Below are 18,865 nucleotides of genomic sequence, written 5' to 3' on the forward strand. Positions count from 1 at the left end.
TCCAAATGTTATGAACTTGTACATAATGCATGTAATGCATATTTATACTACAAAACTCGGAGATCAAGTTCAAATTTGGGTATGGTCACTTTTACTAATCTTGAATATTAATTATGTCCCTTTGTAACGTTTTTTTTATGCAAGATGGAGCATCATCAGAATGATCAATGTCCTATGGGCAAGGGTACACATTTTTTATTTATAAAGTCATATAATAATAAAATAATTTATTCATAATTGATATATACATGATATGTATACATGTATGCAGTCTATATGAAATTTTGACACAATTATGTTTTCTGTTTAACATGTTTAATTTGGTCCATTTGGCATGTTAGGATCTGCCAGACTTAGCTTGTAGTCTACAAATGTTAGTTATTTAAGTTACACACATGGTACTTACACATACACTTATTATCAATTACAGAATTATACATGAAAAAGGTTATTCCCAAGAAGAATGTTTGCAGTATAAACCAGTGGTCTACAGTAACACTATCCAGTCAATGATGGCCATTATTAGAGCAATGGGACAACTGAAAATTGATTTTGGTCACCCAGATAGAGCTGTAAGTCTATACCTTATATACTGTTGTACAGTACAGACCATCATATGTATATTTAACCTATAGTGGGAACTCAATACTGGTCATCATGGTCATGTTGATATCCATTTTAGCACACTTCAGACTGCTAATTGTTTATAATAACACAATGTTAGTGTAATCAACATATTTTATTTACTACAAATAAAGAGAGGTTTGTAAAGGTTATAACCATACATACATAAGGAAAATGGAGACCAAGCTTATTTCAATATTTTATACATGCATGTATATATATATGCTACTTTTACAACAGGCGGCTCAACTTAAAATTGTTGTTAAAGTTTTCATGGCTTTTATGAAAGGGAATAAGCATACGGATGACCTGAATCAATTGGGCCACACTTAAAAATATTTTGGTTTGCCCAAACCCTGCCCAAAGGTTGAGACAATGGGTAGGTAGGTAGGCATTTTCTTTTTTCTTTCTTCAAAAAAAGAAATTGAAGTATCAGATGTTTATTAGTCTTCATGCCTATTTGATTAAAAAAACCCTCTTCAAATCAGGATAATAAAAGAATTTGAGTAGGCAGCTTTTTTCTGGGTAGGTAGCGTTTGGGCAAACAAACCTATTATTTATTATGGCCTTGCATTGTGGCAGCGTTGTAACAGAGAGAGAGAATTACCATATTTTTTTTGTATATTTAAAATTATTTGGATGCATGATGAGCATATATGTATACATGTTGAGAAATTGGATATATATACAATATTATTCAAAAGGACACAAGAAGCCTCAAATATTTTTCAACCTGCATTTTCTTATATCAATAAAGGTCATCCTATTTGCAATTAAATGTAGAAAATCTTCCTTTTCCTTTATTGTAAAATTGAATTAACAAAAGCTTGCATGTACATTTTCTTCATAATGAAGAATTCTGTGACAGATTCAGCTAAAGATTGTGTATTCCATTTTATATGATTTTTCCATTATCATCTTACATTCTGATGTGTCATTAACTGATGGCTGTAGGGCACCTGCTGTCACTACATTATTATATGACACCTCCATCTTACCTGATTGACCTAAATTGTAAAGCTTCATGTAGAGATCTTTACTTTGGTTCAACAAATATTTGTCCATCACCATGTAGAAATTGAAGACTCTTTGATTTATTACGAGAACAGGCATGAAGTCCTGAACCTTTTGTAAGTTGTAATGGATTTGATTACAAACTACATGTATATAAATAATTATAAACATGTAACTATACTGTTTCCTAGATCATCATGCTAACTAAAGGTGTATTATATATGTTAACAACGAACATGAGGAAAAGGAAAATTGTCTTTTATGAAACAGCATACTTTATTAAAATGACTAATAATGTACATGTATAGAGAAAGTAATAAAATTAGTACAAATTTTCTCAGATTAAGGATCGTCACAATAGGAAAATCATTAGCTGGCTTTATCAACTAATCTTTTATTTCTCTACCCTAAAACTGAATGCTTTGTATAGAAATCAATAGCGCTATGATATACACACACATCATTTTAAAAGCAATTAGTTTGACAACTTTTGTTAAGTAATTCATAGCTGTTGGGAATTCTATATATCGATTGTTGAAAGGGAACGTGAAGTTCATTTTGATAAAAAATATATTTTTGTATATATGTATGAAAAAATATAAAATTACTAATTAATATTTGGCTGAGTTGATACCATATCTGTCTGTTAAAAGTTCCCTGAAGTCACAACAAGCACATGTTTTTTTTACTGGATCAGATTCACTAATTTCAGTCTAAACTGATTTCTTCATCTTGTCATAATGAAATTCTTTTTTGCTTCATTATTACAAATTTTGTCTATAAGCAAGAAGAAAAAGAATTTGTACTTTATGAAATCAACCATTTGATGTCTATAAAATGATCTTCTTATATGACAAATTTGTGTCGGAGACTGTATGTCTAAATACTACATGCAGCTTAAAATTTTGCAAACAATTGACAATTCAATTGACCTACAAATATAGATGGATAAAAAGGCTGCCCATTAACCAGATTTAAATTTATCATGTATTTGATCTTGAATTTAAAACATCACAGCAAATGGACATAGTAATTATATAAAGTTGTTTTGACTTATTTATGTCTGATCTTTGACTGTTAAGAAATTACTGTCTTACATTGTAATTGCCAGATCAATGTTGTTCTTAACAGTACAATGGAATACACATTTATTCTTACATACATGTATAGGAATGCATGGTAATCACTGTTCTTATGCAATTTAGGAATGTAACGTTTTGAAGAAAAAAATAGATCACTTTGGGAAAACAGAATAATGGTGTTCTGTCATTCCTGTGCTATATAGTTAAACAAGATAAAATTGAGAATGGAAATGATTCAGACACCAGCACATTAATCCCAAAAATCCCTGATTGCTGAGACACATGTTCACAAACACATAACAATGAACAACATGAACAAGTTGCAGTGATATTGTTTGCCTTAAATTAGTGGAGAATAAAGGCTTTTTCCCCTGGAGAAGAATCCCAATTTGAAAAAAAATGGCTTAAAATTATTCCCCAAAAGACCACTTTTTTCCCAAACAGTGCAGTCTCAGTAGTAATTGTGCATAAATACAAACTGAAAAACACTCATTTAAACAATTTTCTTGCCTAAAATGACTATATGTGCACATTTTAGGGTCTATTTATGTATCATCACTCACAAAATGGAGTCTTATTTTAAAGCAGGGTTTGACTCATGAAAATGGGTCTGTAAATTAAAGTTTCAGTCAAAACTCATGGTTTATTTTAAATTTCCCAATTTGATGAAAATGACGCATATTTTCCCAATAAAAAGGGTAGAGGTAGTTTTGAAAAAAGCCAACAATCACTGACAAGATATCTCACTTGGTATGCTTGGTAAAAGCATTTGATTTTATGGGGTTAAAAAAAGATAGCACAAACCTCCCTCTCTTAGTGGAATTACGCATGATTTCAAACTATTTCATATTAGGATAGGGTCCTTTATCTAGCAATGTCTAGGGCTGAGGAATTTTTGTTGAATTATGCATAATTTCAAAGTAATTCATATTAGGATAGGGTCCTGTCACTAGAAACTTAAAAAGATAGTAACGATGATATATACATATTAATTACTGTTAAACATTGGAAAAACTACATTAATTGTGCATGTTCAACATCAGTTATATGAAAGAACATATGTGTGCATATAATATATCTCTTTTGTCAGGTTGTTGTCTCTTTGACACATTTACCATTTCTATTTTCATTTTTATCAGTTTATTATAAGTTAGGATAGAACATTATAGTCTTTCTTGAAATAGACTTAAATCATTACACCAGATCATGTGTTCTAAAGGATTATGATAAATGCTTTGAGACTTATTCATTCTCGAATTATCTACATCATAAATTATTCAGTAAAAGCAATCAGCATGGCCAAAAATAGATGTAATTATTGAAGAATTTACACTGCTTTACATGGTTTTATGATCTTCCATTGAAAGATTATTAGAATGAAAAGCCTGTAAGTGTCATCACCAGTAGTACTACATTTACTACAACTGATTAAGAGTACAAGACTGTCCCGCTTGTAGAATGAAGATAGAAGTAATATTTTACTACGCTATATTTATGTATACATTTTAAGTATTTTAAGAATAAGATATATGCACAGGTATAGGCAGATCTAGGCCCTCCCCGTTTTACAGTCAGTTGGTGCCCTTATGAAAAATTCATCTTTTCAAACATTGGAATAAGAATGTAGTGGCAACACAATTCTTTTTATAGTAGAATTTGAAAAACTGTTTAGAAACCCTACATAGTTTAAAACCATTAAGGGACTTACAAAAATTCAGTTGTCTTTTTTTCACTTTTGTTTAAAATGTAAAGATATAATAGCTCATTGTTTTTAAAAAGACAAAGAAAACAAAGAGGACTTTAAATTTCAAAATGTTTTTTTTTAAACATGTTTGAAGGGAAAATGTTGGAAAAGTCTGCTTTTATTATGGATTTTGATAGGTGATTTTTGTAAGTTAAAAGGCCATGTACAACTATTTGTTCATATACCTTTTTTTCATTATCTAACAGGAAGATAGATAAAGAAAAGTCAAGTGGTATTATATGCAACCTTATTACATGTATTATGATCAATAATTGAAAGTTTAAACCTTGAAATTGTTAAGAAAAACAAAGTTGTGAAGGAAGATTTTTCTTCATAATCCAGTTGTGTATACACTTCTGAAGAAAATTCTTATGTAGCCCTTGTGATTAACGATATTGCATACAATTTGTAATTTTACATTGGGAGGGATACTGATTTTGCATCATCATGTTAGTTTGAGATTAAAACATACATGTATTCAGTAGTGAATGTGGAATGGTTAAAAAAAACTTTTTTAATGTAAAGCCTTGACATTACTACATTTAAGGAAAGATTTAATCAGGAAATCTCATCTATAGAGTGTAATTTTAATGTGTATTACAATACATGTACTATAGGTTAACAAAACTTGAGACGCACAGTGTTCTCCCAGAATTTTTAAAACTGCATCATGGAAATAAGCATAGCACTGGTTTTTTGAAAAAATAAAGCACCATTGCCCCTATACACTCTAGTTTAAAGCACCATGACAGAAAATATTGCACCAGGGTACCACAGTGCTTTAGGGCCTTCAGGAGAACACTGTGATATAAGTCATAAATTTTGTCTTTTTGCATTTTGCACTAAATATTAAAATGAGAGAAGAACTGAGTATAAATAATGTACATAGAACATGTTACTGGTGTAAAAATAAGAGTGAGGTCAGAAGAATTCTCCTAATCAGAAAAATTGTATAGATTGGAACTCAACAATCCTTCCCTAAGGTATCTTGTTCAGTAAATCTCATCATTTGAAAAATTCAAACAGTGAAGAAAAAATCAAAAAAGAAAAGACAATTTAATTAAAATGATATATTACAGAAAAACAGAAAAAAGAACTGAATATAAACAATAGAATTATACCAAAATTGATTTCTTCCAATTTTAGCTGACTAGTATGTTTGGAAATTCCCAGGGGATGAATTTTATGACTGTGATTTGTAGCAAATGTCAACTTCTGTCATTTTCTGTAAAGGAAAATCATCATTATAATGTAAAATGGTGTTTAGCTATTAATGAGTAGTTTTCAACTGTGAAGTTATATACAAGTATACACAGGAGGTGTGTATGTACAAATTTACATGCAGATTTCTATCAAATAAATTGGATTTTTAAAAAGTGTTAATATGGCAATTTATGTTACTTATGCAATAAATAAACGACGTGTATAGCATGCATAGCAGATCATTAGTACACAATTTATAAATCCTGTGGTTAACACTATGGCTAGAAATGTATAAAATCATGACAATATATATATAAAATTGGCAGTTGTAACTATTTATGCCTGAGGTAATTGTATGTCACTAAACAAAATTCATTCACGCTTACTTTTTCAGTTACCACTTCATTAAAAGAACATAATATGTCAGGGTATAGTTAACCTTGACCTTGAACTCACAGTGACAGGTGTGGTTGGATATTGAGATTATAATTTTACTTCTTTTTTTTTCGTGACCCTAAACATTTGCTTTCTTTTTTCAATTCTGTACACCCTTTAAGGCCCTAGTGGTATGGAGAGAGCATTTTCAATGTACATATTAAAAAAGAAAGTCATGTGGGAGGCCAGATTTTTCAAATGATTAGACAAACATGACAAATGTACATGATTGCAGGTGAAAAGCTGGAAAACTATTTGATCCGTGAAAGTTTCTTAGGTTCCTTCCAAGAGCATTTTGTGATTAGGTTATAAATATGTCATATGTTTTAGTTTTCTAATGATGTCAACAGACAGTGACAGAAATGATAATCATTTACTATTTTATGTTATTTAAATTAAATGTATATATATAACAAGTATAAAGAACAAGCAATTAGTACATGTTAACATTTTTAGAAAATGAATACACTTCATACCAAATTATAAATAAGTAATTTAAATTTGTTACAATTGTGCTTCCAGTCATACAAGTGGATTACAATATACCTGATATACCTCCTCATTATACTTGCTTCTAAAAAAATCACACAGGACAATGCAAGACATACATATATGCCCTGTCATAGCTATAAGATTATACTATTACCTAGACAAATGCAAGATAATTCAAAAGTGTTGAGATTACAAATTCAAAAGTGTTGAGATTACAAATTCTAGTGTGTACATGTACAGTCATACAGCATCTGATTGAACATTACAAGGTTCTCGGTCTTCATTAGTTCATGTTCACCATGTACACAAGAAATATTATACATTTCTTTGTAAGATTTGCATTTAGTAAATATTTAACCACAAATATTTCTGTCCTTTATCATGTGTTTATTATTACTTTTACTAAAAAATTACTTGACCTGTTTAAGATTTAATTCAAATTTGTGAAATACATCTAGCCTGTTTTAAAAAGGTATATACTGTATTAGTTATGTCACAAAACTAACTTTGTTCAGAGTTTTGGAATATATATTTTCAAAATTTGGTTTAGTTGTTTTGAGTCATTGGATTATTCATTGGTCAAGATTTTAGTTGAGATTATTAAAAAAAAAGAAGAGATGTTGTCATGGTGGTATGAATGCAAATGAGGCAAAACATATTTTTATCGAGACAATAAGGACAAAGATATGTGTTAACTATCGTCCTGGCCTGCTCCTTTACCATTAATGATCTGACACCATTTAGCCGCTTCTGACAAAACTTAAAACCATATGAAACACCTCTTGATAATATCAACAAAACTTGCGGATATTTAGATGACATGTTATCTAGACATGAACTATCAAAAAATGTTCTATGCTAGTGGAATTTGTCAACTCAGAATATTTAACACTTGTTTATAAATGTAAATGTTAAAGTAATACATTGGTTGTTTTGAGGTCTTGATATTAGAATTTCTCACTATATCTTTCAAACTTTTATTTACGACAAAAAGAATTGAAAGCTGCCCAAAGACCCTGTCAGAGAAAAAAATGTAATAAAAAGCTTTTTTCTAGAAAATTAAGTTTGTAAATCAAATTTAAGTTATTCATGTTTTCACTGAAATTTGAGATAAATTGGGTGCAAAATCAAAAGAAGAAATGATAGACTAAACAGTCAGAATTCCCATTAAGACTTTTGGCACTAAATTCAGATTATTCTAGACTTAATAAAGTACTCCAATCTGTTAGAAAGTCTCTGGTTTAGAAACCCATATGCTAGCAACATCATGTTTTTCTCAACTTTGTGTGTTTTATTTATCATGTTTATAGTAGCTTTCAGTATATATGGAAGAGCCTTGGCCATTGTAATTTGTGAATAAAACACAAACATATGCGACATTTATTTGTGTATACAATTTTTATTAAAGTTTTAAATCGGGTATCTATTTTGTATGATAACACACTATTCTAAGCTCCATTCATACATAAGGATATTTGATCCTGGGCCTGAATTTACGTAATTTCCCTTTGAGTTCCTGTTTGATCATTCAAATGACATAGTACCTTATACAAAAGGCTTTTCCTTCCTTATGACATGTATGAATGTAGATATTAATAACACAAAATGATTATAATAGATGGATTGGATTAGAAATTTAAACCACAGTTTATGATTGTTTGTATCAAATTCTTTAAGGAATTAGGAGTGTGAAAACTTAATCTGTTTGTAAATGTGTTCTAAATAAATATCAGGACTATTTACTTACACTTTTAAAAATTATATACTTGCAAGTTGAAGAAGAGCCATATTGACAATAAAAAATATTTGATAGAAATTTCTTTGTATGTTATCAAAAGGAAATGAAATTAAAAATTCCTGTAAAATAGAAAAGTTAAATAATATTCCTTGGTAAAAAAACTTCTGTACAAAATTAAATATGGCATATAAACATGGTAATATTGAAACAAGTCCAATGGTTTGGTTTAGTCAATAATGGGTGAAATACACTTGTATTATATATCTAAATGGCTAGAAATATTCAGTGTGTTAAATGAACCAGAATTATGTCATGTAAAATTGAAATTAAATGGAGCTGACTATTGGATTATAACATTTTGTATATATATATAACAGGCTATTATTTGAACTTGGAATTTATTTTTAATTATGGAATTTGCATAATTTCTTGTTTTTAAAATTTAAAATAAATTTCATGACTATTTGGTATTATAATCTTTTGAGTGGTTATAAATAACACTTTTAATACATACAATGGATTTTGGTTAGATAGTGTTGTGCGCGGCACAGACATTCTATTGAAAATATACTATTTTCTTTGTAATAGCAAGTGTTGTGCGCAGCACAGAAAATTTCAGTACAGAATAAACATGGAATTAATTAAAAATTTCAATAACAAGAAATCAAGCAAATTCAATAATTAAAAATAATTCCAAGTTCAAATAATAGCCTGTTATATATATTTTTTATGAAAACCCAGTTTGTCCTAGTTTGATTTAGTTGCATTTTGTTATGTGGAAACCAACTTGAAGAATGGCCATAGAAAAAAAAGAAATTTAGATAAAATATCAGTGAAAATCCGGGCTGTTCTCTAAAGTAAAAAGTGAACAATAGAAATAAGTCTTATTACAAAATATGAAATGTGGCAAAGTCAAAACACCAAAGAATGTATTATATCAAAGAATTCTTGCAGTTAACTGATTTTAAGCTTACAACATGTACAACAGAAAAAAAAACTGTGGACTAAATGATACATGCATTTTAAGATTTAATACATGCATTTGACATGTAAAATTTTCGAATTCTAACTTTAAGGATTCACAGTTGAAAAATTGTATTCTGCCAATTTGTAATGGAACAAATCAAAACTTTCTGAAATAATATGGTATCCAACTTAATACTCATCTCAAGTTCCAGTTAACCAAGTACAATTGTTATTGCATTTTCCATAGAAACTTCAAATGAAGAGCAATTAGACATTTGGAATCAAGCTGCACATGTGTCGATGATGTGATTTCATGAGCATGCTTTACTGTGCATGTGATCTGGTATTACATCGAATGTCTATCAACTTTCCATTGTAGCTCTTGGTACATCTTCTGTTTCTTGTTGTGAAGTTTCATGTCTTTATTTGATCATTTTCAGGATGATGCTAGACAGTTATTTGCCTTAATGGGTAATGCTGACGAGGGTGAGCTGTCACCAGAACTAGCAGCTATCATGAAAAGACTTTGGAAAGATTCTGGAGTAACGGAATGTTTTAGTCGATCAAGAGAATACCAACTAAATGATTCAGCGGAATAGTAAGTGATGCAATTGTCAGGATGACCTTTGCCACAGTTGTTCAAATATTGCAACATGTAGCCATAATTTGGAAAAAGGGGGGTCCTTTAGTAGCTATAGGTTTCTCGAATCATTTATTTTTTATGTTTTCAAGATTTATTAATACATAGCTTATGAACTCTTAAACTGATGTAATTAAAGACATCTTCCTTTTCTTGGTGACGTCACAAGATCAGCATCATCTTTCTTAACATCATCACAATGACAATCTTGATAAAAGTAAGGAAACCCACTTTGCCAGGAAAAATCAATGTGTCATTTATAAACTTGTATGACTGTCACTTCAAATAATATTTGATTAGCCTCTTTTAAGTCTAAGTAAATCTTGCCTTTTCATTCTATATTTAATTTTAGTGTATGAAACTTCTTGAAAACATATTTTAGAAAGCCAAATGATTGAAATCATTATTAACAAAAACCTGTGGGGTAGTCATCACTTCAAAATATTATTTTATATAGATTCTAAAAATAAATCTTATAAAGAGATGCTCAAAGTGTTATCATATGGTACACTTAAAGTATAAACAATAATTGCACTTAATTTTTTATTAATTGTTTTTTTTTAAACCCGGTGATGAGTAGTTGTTCAATTGTGGACTATTGTACATTATAGTTCACTTTAAAAAAAAAATGTAACTTCACAAGAAATTTATGCTTGTATCGTTGAATTGATGTGATTTTGCATTGTATCCAATAAAAATCTCTCTTTGTTGATGAAATAAATGAAAAATATTTCTGTAACTAGGCAAAGGTTGTTTATGAAAAAACTTGTGGCTAGATTAAGATTTAACGGGAAGAGTTTCACATACAAATTGTCTTTTTGTTGAATTTTAGGGATAAATACCTATCAGTCCTGCATACCACATGTCCTTTATTTCGTAGATACATGTGCATGTATATCATATATCAATTTAAACAGGAAGTTTGCTTAGTAATAAGTAAAAGGAACCAAACCCATTTTAAGTTTATGAAAAGATAATATTTTTTTCATATTTAACTTTTATGAAAATTGTTGATCATTAAAATACTAATGTTTTTAGAAGAAATTGTCCTCCTCATTAACAAATTTATATTTGCTTGAAAGGTTTTGTTACCATTTATAATCTATTTACTTTATAATCTATTTTCATTGAACATTTTGAAAAACCAAAACTTCAATTGAGGAATTACATATAATGTTGTATAATCATCTATTTCCTCCTTACATCATTTCTGACGAAGATTATTTTCTAATTAATTAGTTGTTTTTGCGTCAATACTAAATATAGTATGACTGCCACCTCAGAAAATGTTTGATTAAACTTTGATTAAGGCAAAGGTACTGTCTACTTTAAATAATTACCAGGAAGTATTATTTATGTAACTTATTTAAAAAAAATACAGAATTTTCTTTGTTATTTTGTTATGCTTTATTTTTATTGGAGAACACATGTTGGACATGGTGGAAAGGTCTGAAGTTTATTTTAAGAAAGATTGCTGCTCAGTTTCAAAATTAATAACTTTTCATAAAACTTAGTATATATATTGATAGGGTATTTATCATTTTTTTTCTTGATTGAGGAATAAAAAAAGCCAAAAAAATATAGGGGTCAATGTGCTTGTTTTCGAGATATTAATTATTGGAATTTTGGCCATGTTGGCGGGAATATGTTCATTCTTGATTTTTCATAGCTTTATCATTGACAAGTTAAAGTTCTCAAAAACTATTTAAAAATATATAAGATTTTATAAGACTTTTACAATTGGCTTAATTTATTAATGTTGCCTACCTACCCACCTAAAAAACAGCCTACCCGAAAAAAGACACAAACAGTTAAGTTTTTTAAACATGCTCTTACATCATTTTCTTGTCTAAAACATATAGCTTACATTTATGTTGAAGGCAAACAAAAATAATCCCTATTTACCTACACCCTACGTATACAAGCAAAGACAAGGTATTGGAAGTCAACATCAAACAAAGCATGTGTTATTATGAGAAAGATTCCAACAGGACATTCATACTCATGAGAATAAACTGACAATAATAGGGCTTAATAGAAGAAGAAAAACAAACAAACAACAGTACACTAAACTCAACATAGAAAACTAAAGGCTGAGCTGCATGAATCCCACTAGGGGTGATTTCAGGTGCTCTGAAAGAGTAAGCAGGTCCTAGTCCACACGTGGTACCCGTTGTGTTGGTCATGCTTGTATGATATCATTGTGCTTCCAATAAATCCAGACCCTATTATAAAATAAAAGAAGGGGTCATAAATATTTGTTTCAGCACGCAAATACTTTTGATAATAAGAAATAAAGATTCAGTGGTGCAAAACGTGCAACAATGTTTGAATAAAAAGATATGTTTAGTTTATGTCAATAAAAGTGCACTACCCTAATTATAGACACTGTAGTCATGATAGTACATGTATTTAATTTTAACAAGTTTTTAAAAACTCAGTACATTGTATTAATTTTTTTTTACTTGCAGTTATTTGAATGCCTTAGATAGAATCTCTCAGCCTTCATATATTCCCACAGAACAGGATGTATTGCGAACCAGAGTTAAAACCACAGGAATTGTAGAAACACATTTTACATTTAAAGATCTACATTTCAAGTAAGGAACTTGTACACTATAGATGCTGTACAGTACTATATCTTTGACAAGTTCATTTCCTATAGCCCAAGGCCTTGTACATGTACATATAAAAAAAGAAGATAGTTACATAAAATTGAGAATGGAAATGGGGAATGTGTCAAAGAGACAACAACCCGACCAAATAAAAAAACAACAGCAGAAGGTCACCAACAGGTCTTCAATGCAGCGAGAAACCTTTCTAAGCTTGTTGAAGAATAATTCCACTGTAAATATTCTTTGCTCATATTTTGATATATGTATAATGATTTTTATAATGCTTTAACTCTGATTAAAAATTGTTATAGTGATTATACCACCCCTTCAAATGGTGTGGGTATATTGCTTAAATATATATTTGTATTAAAACATCAAAACAAAAACCCATTACCATTACATTATAATTTTTAGTGTATAAAAAATATAGGATATAAAGATTATTCAGCAATTTGTACATTTTCCCTTTGATCATACTGCCCAATATTTGTTTATGTCATGGACAGGACTGTAAACCAAAAAATATAAGGCCATGACATGATGGTCATCATCTGTATCTATTTATCAATGAAATGCACAATACTTCATTCATACATCTGAATAACTATCCCAACAATTTATATGCATAAATTGCCATAAAAGTAGTTTTTCTATTTCATTTTACCTCATAATCTCCACCCATAATGAAAATGCCATGTTCTACAGGTATCAGCAAATACAATAGGAGTAATTAATCATGAAAATTTAACGAAAATTTTGTATAATTACAGATTTTCATTTTTTTCTGTCAGAAAAATAACAAGGAAGTGAAACATGTGAAACAGTAACAATTTGAAGACAAGAAAATCTTTCCTTGGAACTACTAGAAAATAAATTGTTGTCTTGATTTATTGTTTTCCTTATTAACGTAAACTTGATGACCTTATAACAGTTCAACAGTTCAAATGGTTTGAATTTATGTATAAAGAAAAAGTGCTGTATATTAGGATACATTATGATAATGTGTTGATAGAATCAGAATTAAATTAAAACTGACTGTACTCCTTAGAATAATTTATTGCAATATAATCAAAAAACCCTTTTTGAAATGCTGTGGATTCATTTATTTTCGTGGATACCAATTTTCGTGGATTGAGGAAAACTTATATGTTCGTGGATATTTAATTTCGTGGTTTTGGTAAGCTCTGCATACACGCCTATAGAAAATTTGGTATTCGTTGAACATTTAATTTCGTGGTTCGTCTGTTCTCATGAAATCCACAAAAATTGGTATCCAACGAATAATAATGAATCAACAGTATGTTAAATTGGGTGAATTAATTCTTCAATCACATTTATAACAAAATATTTCACAGCATATGAAAAGTAATTTTGACATTTTGTTAAATTTGATGTTTTCATTTCAGAATGTTTGATGTAGGAGGTCAGAGATCAGAGAGAAAGAAATGGATTCATTGTTTTGAAGGAGTAACAGCCATTATATTTATTGTAGCCATGAGTGAATATGATTTGACATTAGTGGAAGATCAGGAAATGGTAGGATATAACAAAAAATTGATACTGAAAACATAGCAAAATAACTCATTTATAAGTATTGTGAAAAAAAACCAAAGGAAAATAACACAGTTCTATGTGTTGTTAGAGAAAACATAGCACACAGTTCTAAGTATTGTTTCTGAAAACATGGGGGAAATAACACAGTTCTAAATATTGTTATTGAAAACATAGGGAGATAACACAGTTCTAAGTATTGTTACTGAAAACATAGTGAAATAACACAGTTCTAAATACTGTTACTGAAAACATGGGGAGATAACACAGTTCTAAATAGTGCTACTGAAAACATAGTGAAATAACACGGTTCTAAATACTGTTACTGAAAACATGGGGAGATAACACAGTTCTAAATAGTGCTACTGAAAACATAGTGAAATAACACAGTTCTAAATAGTGTTACTGAAAACATAGCCAAATAACAGAGTTCCAAAAAGCTACTGAAAACATAGCCAAATAACGCAGTTCTGAATAGTGTTACTGAAAACATAACCAAATAACGCAGTTCTAAATAGTGTTACTGAAAACATAACCAAATAACGCAGTTCTAAAAAGTGTTACTGAAAACATGGCCAAATAACACAGTTCTAAATAGTGTTACTGAAAACATGGCCAAATAACGCAGTTCTAAATAGTGTTACTGAAAACATGGCCAAATAACGCAGTTCTAAATAGTGTTACTGAAAACATAACCAAATAACGCAGTTCTAAATAGTGTTTCTGAAAACATAACCAAATAACGCAGTTCTAAATAGTGTTACTGAAAACATAACCAAATAGCGCAGTTCTAATTATTGTTACTGAAAACATAGCCAAATAATGCAGTTCTAAATAGTGTTACTGAAAACATAACCAAATAATGCAGTTCTAAATAGTGTTACTGAAAACATGGCCAAATAACGCAGTTCTAAATAGTGTTACTGAAAACATGGCTAAATAACGCAGTTCTAAATAGTGTTACTGAAAACATAACCAAATAATGCAGTTCTAAATAGTGTTACTGAAAACATGGCCAAATAACGCAGTTCTAAATAGTGTTACTGAAAACATGGCTAAATAACGCAGTTCTAAATAGTGTTACTGAAAACATAACCAAATAAGGCAGTTCTAAATAGTGTTACTGAAAACATAACCAAATAACGCAGTTCTAAATAGTGTTACTGAAAACATAACCAAATAACGCAGTTCTAAATAGTGTTACTGAAAACATAGTGAAATTACACAGTTCTAAATATTGTTACCTGAAAACATGGAGAGATAACATAGTTTAAAGTACTAAAACAGCAAATAAAGGGAAATAATTCTTGTCAAATGGCAAAAAGAATAGTTCAAAGTTTAATTGAATTGTTACAGAACACACCTGAAAATCACAGTTTAAATTATAGTTACATAAACAGTTCAAATTATCACATTATATATAAAAAGCAGACAGAAAATAAATTTTATTATTCCACAGTGGAATTACCGTTGTAGGTTTTTTTTATATGAATTGTACTTTTAAATAAACAGCATAATCAACTGAACAAAAGGGATAATCACCATGCCTAACATAATATGCTTCTAACTGTATAATAATTGCAAAATGTACCAAGTAACCAGTGATTTTGCTAGCGCTCGTCACTTTCGTATTTTACGAAAACGTTTTTGAAATGACGAAAGTGTTTTATATCAATTTTGTCACTTTTTTTGGAAAGTGTTATTGGAAAGTGTAAAAATATTTACACATCAAATTACTTGAATTCTACCTGTCTTTACGTTTCTGACAAGTTTATGACCCTCAGGTAATTAACGTTTACCAAAGGTATTAAAAGTTGTGAAGACAAGTAATCCGCCTATTGCCAATCAGATGGGTCACTAATCCCTTAATTATTATTAAACCTCATAATTGACCATCATAATAATCTTTTTAAGTTAAATCAGTAAGTCAGCATTTCATTTTAATCATTTCTCACAATTCCGTCGTATTTTCGTCATTTGAACAATTTCAAGAATTTGATAATCTTCCCGGACAGTTCAATTTTATTTTAATTTCAATATTTCCCTTACGATCATAATTTGCAGTTTGCTTGTCGTAGTTTCGTCATTTGAACGTATTTTCGTCATACTTGATATAAATATTCATCAAAAACTTTCGGCAACTTCGATTAAAAAGAATGAACTTTATTTAAAAAACGTTAATATTTTCACTTGCAAACAGGTGCTTCCTGTGCTGTGTATTGCACATGCGTAAAAGTTCGTAGATGAATCAGGTTTTATTCTGAAATTATTATTCAATTGTCACTTCCCGTTTTCATTTCATTTCGTTTAAAAATCGAAAGTAAACGTGATCTACAGTCTACAGTCATTAGAATCGTCACATTAAGTATAGATGCAGATCCTTCTATCCAATATTAAAGATATTTATTCCAAATATCGATTTAAACGTATTTTCAAGGATATAAATGATTGTGAAGTGAAAAAGTCGTTACAGGTTCATTTGTGCAGTGGTTTAAAAAAATAGAGGCACCCAACTTTTGTTGATCAGGGTTGTCCACTGAAAATTACTGAAGTGATATTGTGAACCATATTACCAGATCCCTGTTCTTATCTTTAAATCTTAGCATCACATCAGTTAATTCATGCAATATTGCCAATAACTGCCTATATTAGCAATCCTAAAGTCTTCAAAGATCCTAGACTAGTCCTTGAAGGACTTGGACATATACATGTATGTATAGCTAGTTTGATAAACATCCTAGACCCCTTGCTATTATAAAAAATAAGGCTGATTTTTATCACGCGCAAAAGTGACTAAAGCCCTCAAAATCCTAGCTAAAACCCTGCAAGTAACAATTGGTTTTGGTAAATAATCGTCAGTAAAATCACTTTTTCTTGGGAAATGAAATAAAACAATTACTTTCTTTTGTTTTGAAAAAAAAAATGGGGTTTATTTAAAATATGAATGTTCACTATAGCCATTGGTCAGTCTTCTAAAAGTCAATGAAACCACACATTTACCTTTTCAAAAGACAGTTATTATATAATATTATAACTAAAGGGAAATAATACATTGCAAAGTGTTACGACCAGGATGAGAGAGAGAGAAAAAAACCAATTCAATGACAGAAAACAAAGTTGAAACATATCACCATCTGAGGTCATCGACCAAGAGAGGTTTAAGATGGATTTTTTTGTGATTAATGAATACAGGAAGATTTAAAGCTTGTGCATATTTAAAATCCAAAAGATATATTTAATGAAAGAATTATATATTTACAGAACCGTATGATGGAGAGTATGAAATTATTTGATTCAATATGTAACAACAAATGGTTTACAGATACATCAATCATCCTTTTCCTCAACAAGAAAGATTTATTTGAAGAGAAAATTAAGAAATCCAAACTTACACTCTGTTTCCCTGAATTTGCAGGTAAGTCATTCAGCCACGATGCAAATTTACTGATATATATATGCAGTGTTTTATATTGAAATAAAAGTCAGGCCATACAAAAGAAGACGTATTTTGCCCTAACCCTACCTATCCAGAAAATAGCTGCCTTCTCAAAATCTTTTACTGTCCTGATGTGATTTTCTTTTTTAATCAGATGGGCATGTTGATTTACAACACATCTGACACTTCAATTTCTCTTTGCCGAAAAATAAAAGAAAGAAAATGCCCACCTACCTACCCACTGTCTCTACCTTTGGGTACGGTTTGGGCTAAGCAAATTATTTTTAAGTGTGGCCTCATTCCTGCCATAAACCATCAAAATTTATTTTGCACTTTATAGATAAGTTATATTCACCAAATTGAGGTAATTTTCTGAAGGGTTTGATTAATGGTACAAGGAAAGCAATGTGAAAGTACATCTATAGTTTTCACATCTTTATGACCCTACTATCATTTTCTTACTGAATCTTAAGAAACCACATAAAATGTGTTCAAAATTAAAAAGTTTCAGATCAGTTTTTATCCAGATTCCTTTACTTAGGTGACGGACATCAAGAAAGTATTTCTTCACATCATCTTTAGCAATAGCTATTGAATCTTTCCTGAAATGTAACAACATCACTATGGATTTTGTCCATAAAAATTTAATAACAAATATTTGACAAAGTGCATTTTTTTTCCTGTAAGCTTTAAACAGAAAGGTATCAAACCTAGAAATTCAGTGCCCTTGGAATACAATTTTGTCCAAATAATGAAAATGATATACACATAAAGATGAATTTATCCACTGTAAATTTATAAAAAATTAGCATGGCTACACTATTTTATGTCTCATTTCATTTCTTTAGATAAGTGATTCAGTATTAGGGGAGATAACTTTGAAATCAAAGATAAAATTCAATGTACTTTCATTTTCAATTGTGAAAAGTGCATATAATCACATCTTAGAAAGAGTTTTGTAGTCAAAGACTTAAAATTTAAAGAAAATGAAATATTTTGCAAAATAACATATTTTAAATTAAAATAACAAAATAAAACTTTGAAAAAAGATTTTAAAGTGAAAGTGAGGTAACTATATCATGAAATATGTGTTATTACACATCAATAATTGTCTAGCAAGGAAACCAATGTTTATCATGTGTGATAAATACTATCTTCTCACCCTACAACATATTTAAAATCACAAAAATGATTATTCATTGATAATGTTTATGAGGTCTTAATCTTAAAAGACTAAACATTTTTTTTAGCCATGATCAGTTAAGTAGTCCACACATTTCATCTTGTGCATCCTTGTATTATGCAGCGAGTTTTCTTGATTTAGA

The 18,865-nt window shown here is 29.6% G+C and overlaps 1 protein-coding gene across 1 annotated transcript in view; it reads left to right on the forward strand.

The window, feature by feature from the left end:
• LOC134727494 (guanine nucleotide-binding protein G(i) subunit alpha) overlaps positions 1-18,865 on the forward strand; it is a 34,094-nt gene that overhangs the window by 10,784 nt on the left and 4,445 nt on the right. Inside the window, exons 3-7 of the mRNA XM_063591877.1 lie at positions 431-572; positions 9,739-9,896; positions 12,410-12,538; positions 13,960-14,089; positions 17,366-17,519. Coding sequence (XP_063447947.1) covers positions 431-572; positions 9,739-9,896; positions 12,410-12,538; positions 13,960-14,089; positions 17,366-17,519 — 713 coding nt within the window. The remainder of the gene's footprint in view (positions 1-430; positions 573-9,738; positions 9,897-12,409; positions 12,539-13,959; positions 14,090-17,365; positions 17,520-18,865) is intronic.

Source organism: Mytilus trossulus, chromosome 1 (assembly GCF_036588685.1).
Source record: "Mytilus trossulus isolate FHL-02 chromosome 1, PNRI_Mtr1.1.1.hap1, whole genome shotgun sequence".
NCBI lineage: Eukaryota > Metazoa > Mollusca > Bivalvia > Mytilida > Mytilidae > Mytilus > Mytilus trossulus.